At 39.8% G+C, this 5,000-nt stretch overlaps 1 protein-coding gene across 2 annotated transcripts in view; it reads right to left on the bottom strand.

Annotated features, from left to right (window-relative positions):
- Positions 1–4,327: 4,327 nt before the first annotated feature.
- Positions 4,328–5,000, bottom strand: part of LOC119422998 (monocyte to macrophage differentiation factor 2-like) — a 7,623-nt gene continuing 6,950 nt past the window's right edge. For both annotated transcript variants that reach the window (XM_037690410.1, XM_037690409.1), the window contains 2 exons: positions 4,610–4,679; positions 4,328–4,531 (listed from right to left, as the gene is read on the bottom strand). In XM_037690410.1, coding sequence (XP_037546338.1) covers positions 4,328–4,531; positions 4,610–4,679 — 274 coding nt within the window. The remainder of the gene's footprint in view (positions 4,532–4,609; positions 4,680–5,000) is intronic.

Raw genomic sequence — 5,000 nt, 5'->3', positions numbered from 1 at the left:
CAGAGAAACACTGACGATAAACACGCCTTTATGAGTTTAACATACATGTATGCACGCGTAAACATTGACTTTAAGCCAACCAGAAGTTTTGGATTCATGTAGGCGAGGCTGAGTTGGATCCACACAAACACACAAGTAAACACATACACTCCTGAGATCCCTTAAAGGGATAGTTCAGCTCTTGTGAAAGCATTTTGTGTAAAAATAATATGAACAGTTATTATCTTACTTGTTCCTGGTAGTTCGTTACAATTCAAACTTTAAACTTACGTCTTGTTATAACAACACAAATATTTCTGCATTTAAATTGTTTACATATATCTGATTGTAAAACCCTCTAAATTGCTGCGTCTGAGTATTTATCTCTTTGTTTCTAATTTTTTTCATCCTTCCAGCCTCTCCATTCTGGTTTAACCTGGTATGTGTTATTTATTTATTTATGAATCCTTGTGGCTGTTGTTGTTGTTTTCCTTTCGGCTGATGCCTTCTATAGAGGTTACGACAGCGAGCAAACTCACATGAAAGATCTGGCAATTGTTTTACTCTGAAAACTCTCGATGATGCAACGTGGGCTCGAACCTGCAGCCTCAACATTACGAGACCACAGCACTGACCGCCAAGTTACTGGGGGCCATTTATTTTTCTTTGTAAATCCAGTCCAGTCCCAGTTTGGCAACAGTTGCTGTTTTAAATGTGTTTTTTAAAGAAATTTGACTTGACTTAAATTTCTGATCTCATCATCAATATTAGTGTTGCCCCTACCATTAAACAAGCGGGGCGTCCCGCCTCGTCAACAGAACCGAGCGCCCTATCTACCGCCCCGCCCCCACCTGTCAACAACTGTCGGTACTGATAATGTGCGGGGCGCAATACAAACAAACAAACTAGCAAAAATGCTACTGACGTACCGCTCTGCTACCCCCCCTCCCCGTCAACAATTATTGGCAGCAACGTACGTAGCGCTAAACACAGATGTAACACCCCCCCGTTGATAAAAACTGGCAGCAACATAGCGTTAAGCTAGCACGCAAGCAACACACACGACTCTGTCCCCACCCGCAGCCGTCGATAAAAACTGGCAGCAACGTCAAAAAAAACAAACAATGAGTTCCCCGCCAAGGGAGCTGAACTAGGGAAAACACAAATATCTACTTTTTAACAGTAATGTTTTCTTGGTAATGATGCTTGGAAAGTGATTTTTTTTTTAAATAAACTAAATGTGTGTAGCTTAAACACCACAATAAATAAAGGTAAGGCAACAAGTTCGCTCGTCAGTCCAGTCAGAATAAAACAGTATTTCTTGAGGACACTCAAAGAGCTGTCTACAACAGGTAAGATATTAACTCTTCATAGCCTTTCAAGAGATCTGAACTATGCCTTCAACGTTGGGTGGTATTGGGAACACTATAGCTTCAGTTTCCTTCCAGCTGACAGACGCCATGTTTGATGGTAGTTGTGTGCTCTCAGTGACGGCAGTAAGTCAGTCTTCTGGCAGTGCTGAGTTTCTCCTCTCCTTGAGGATCAATCAGTAGCTTTGACAAAGAAAACACTGAGATCTGTTGAAATTTAACTCTACAAGAGCATACGAGGAAATAATCTATATAAATGGAACCATACTGCATGTCTAATAAATACTGTATAAATAACACAAACGTCCTCACCCACCTGATCAACAGTAAACTACTCAAATGATCACAGCTAAAGTTTTTACAACTAGTATTATCTGCGTGTTACACCAATTCAGCTTGATTTTAAATTACATTAAGCTGCTGAATGAATGCAGAAATAAAACGAAAAAAATACAGTAATCTACAATTTAAATACTGTAGCACTACTAATAGTATCAGTACGTGGAACTCTGGATTGTGATCACGTCTAAACCAACGATGATAGTAAAGGCAGCTAATTGTCTTCCTCTTGACATGAACACAATGCCCTCGGTTCAGCCTGTGAACACTGTGCATCACAGAGACAGGCCTCCAAGTATAGCACGTGACCCGTGATCACTGGAATGAAGCCTAATTCCTGGAAAAAACAGTGACGGTACATTAAAATGAACTGAAGTGATGGAGGGGACGGAGAAGAAAAGCTGTGTCCAAGTTCACAAGCTGCCTCAGATTCATCACAACATAACACCTCTGCTTTTTGGATTCAAATGCTCTGATCAGGGGATAAAAACTGTTTTTTGTTTTGTCCTTGGAGCAGAAATAGTAAAAGCTGCAGCACAGTCTTTGTTGTTAAAAAAAAAGAGAGCAGGAAAGGGAACAGAGTGATCTCAGATCTGTCTCATCTTCAACTGGTCTGCTGGAAACCTTCCCTGGATCAATATCTAACACAGGACTGCTTGTTCTCCTCGGAGTAAAAAAACAAACATTCAGTTTTTATGTAACCTCTACAGGATGTGGAACACACTCTGAGAAATCCTGAGGTTTTCTCAGCTCTCAGCTGTTCTAAATCCCATAATGAACATGATGTTTTTATTTTAAGCAGGTCTTTTATTTAGCAGCTTAAACTGTATTTCTTTTATACAGTTTATTAAATTCAGTTTTGTTTAATTATATATTTATCACCTGCCACATAAAGGCAAAGGCAGATGTTTTCCTGGTTTTGCCTGTTAGCAAAATATCTCATGAACCATTGGATGCACATCTACAAATTATTAACTTTTGGAGTCAACTCATTATAAGACGGCCACCACATCAGCTAAATGATACTAAAAGCACAGTTTTGGCTGTTATTAGTCAAATTCTACAGACAATAAGCTAAAGTTTGGTGTGGTAGTAGCTGAGAGTCATCCCCAACACATATTCTGAGCGTTAACTGCGTGTGCAAGAGTCTGTCAAAAATGTGGTTGTTAACTATTTCAATTCAACCCTGTTAGTAAAACATCACACTAACTACTAGACGGATTTTAATGAAGCGTTCAGGAAATAAATATTTAATCTACAAATGATTACCTTTTGAAGTCAGTCCAATTCATGGCTAACCAACATCACATAACACAAACAAAGCTATAACCCAATCAGTTAAGCAGATACAGTAGTCCCTCGCTACTTTGTGGTTCATCTATCGCGGATTCGCTCCATCGCGGTTTTTCAAAATAAGATTGGACATGACACACAAATAGCTGACTGATGAATGAGCCGCATGATCGGCATGAAATTTCTATTTAAAACAAATTATTTTTAATTATTTAGCACCTGCTGCACCTTTGTGCAGCCCATACTGCAGGATAAACAGAGCAGAGAAGTGGGCGTGGCCAAGAGCGCTTGCAGGTGGCAAAGAGCAGAGGAAGCAAGGAGCTGAAATCATGACATTCTGTGCTGTTTTAGAGCGTTCAGAGTTTAGAAACATTGTTTAGAGTATTACAAGAGTGTGGGAAGGGTTTAAAACACCTTACCATATACCTATATAATTAATAAAATAAACTACTAGTTAGTACTTGTACTACTTTTCCTATTTTGCGGTTTTTCACTTATCGTGTGTTTTCAGGATATGGATCCCCCGCGATAACCGAGGGACTACTGTATCGATGTAAAGATTGATGTGGTAGTAGCTGAGAGTCATTAGCAACGTGCACTCTGAGCCCTAACAGATCACAGTAAAGCATGAGATTGTACGTAACATTATTTTCAAGTTTTGACCAAAATGACAACAACTTCGAAATGATCATCTCAACATGAAATGACCTAAATCTTGAAAAAAAATGTCTTAAAAGGCGATGGGCAATATGCATTCCTTCAATGAACACGGGGCTTTGAAAGTTTTTAACACGTTAAATTAGATGCGTTTGTTTTTTGGTTCTGCATCATAAGTGTCGGAATAGAATTTTCTCACTTATGAGCTGTCAGTGGAAGGCAGGTTTTTCTTTCTAGGACTGTAAATACATCGTTGTTTAGATACGGGACAAGTGTGTTTAAGAACACAGCAGCATTTATCTCATTTTTACATGAAAGGCATGATCTGAAACTAAACATCTGCTCATGAGACAGTGGCTCAGCTCCTAATATCAGCAGACTGGACATAAAAATTATAATAGAATCTATGTAAAAACTTGAGGATATGATTTGACCTGTTGCTTTCATAGATTTGCCTGCTGTTCAAACTTAGTAAACGTGATAAAGTCCGGCTTTAAGAGTAGATCAGGACCACCTGAGCACAATGATAGGCTGCTCCTCAGCGGGTCACACACTGAGTTGGTGAGAAGCTCAAAGTTCACGCCCTGAGCCTCTGCATAAGGCAGCCCCTGAATTTGGACACAGCTTGCATTGTCTCCTCAAAGTAAGCCCAATCACAGGAGTTCCTTCCTGTGAGGTCATCACTGATGTCATCTGGAGGTCTGGACCTTATTGGGCATCTGGGCGTAGAGGTACTTCCAGATGGCGTAGTAATGAACGGCTGCTCCCATGGCGACAAACAGGTGCCAAATGGCATGAGCGAACGGGACGATGCCATCGCTTTTAAAGAAGACCATGCCGAGACAGTAGCAGGTGCCACCGACCAGCAGCTCACACAACCCCGACTGCTCTGGCTGCAAAAGAGATATTAGGGTCATTAGGATGAAACAGTCAATGTGGTTCAGAATGGCATAACAAAAAAGACACCTCACCATGGAGAAGATGACCAGAGCTGGAAAAACTCCCATCACCGTGTAGCAGATCAACTCCATGAGCTTATACCTGAGGCAGAGAAGGGTTTGTTTTAGCTCAGGCTTTTTTCTTTTTTACCAAACACTTGGATGAAGAGTAGAAAGTTAAACAGTACTGCGCAAAAGTCTTTAGTCATCACTCGTCTCTTTACATTTTACATCCAAAGTGTCAGGCTCTTCTGTAAACATTTTCTGTCCAGTTCTTATAAGACCAAGACAATGTATTGCTCAGGGTGCTTAAAAAGTGGACACTGGAAGACACAAGGAAAGTTTCAGAATTTAAAATAAGATCTACAGAAGATATGTTATATATATATATATATATATATATATATATATATATATTTATATA

This window comes from Nematolebias whitei, chromosome 16 (assembly GCF_014905685.2).
Source record: "Nematolebias whitei isolate Nwh7 chromosome 16, NemWhi1, whole genome shotgun sequence".
Classification (NCBI taxonomy): domain Eukaryota; kingdom Metazoa; phylum Chordata; class Actinopteri; order Cyprinodontiformes; family Rivulidae; genus Nematolebias; species Nematolebias whitei.
This window is presented reverse-complemented; position numbering and strand designations above follow the sequence as displayed.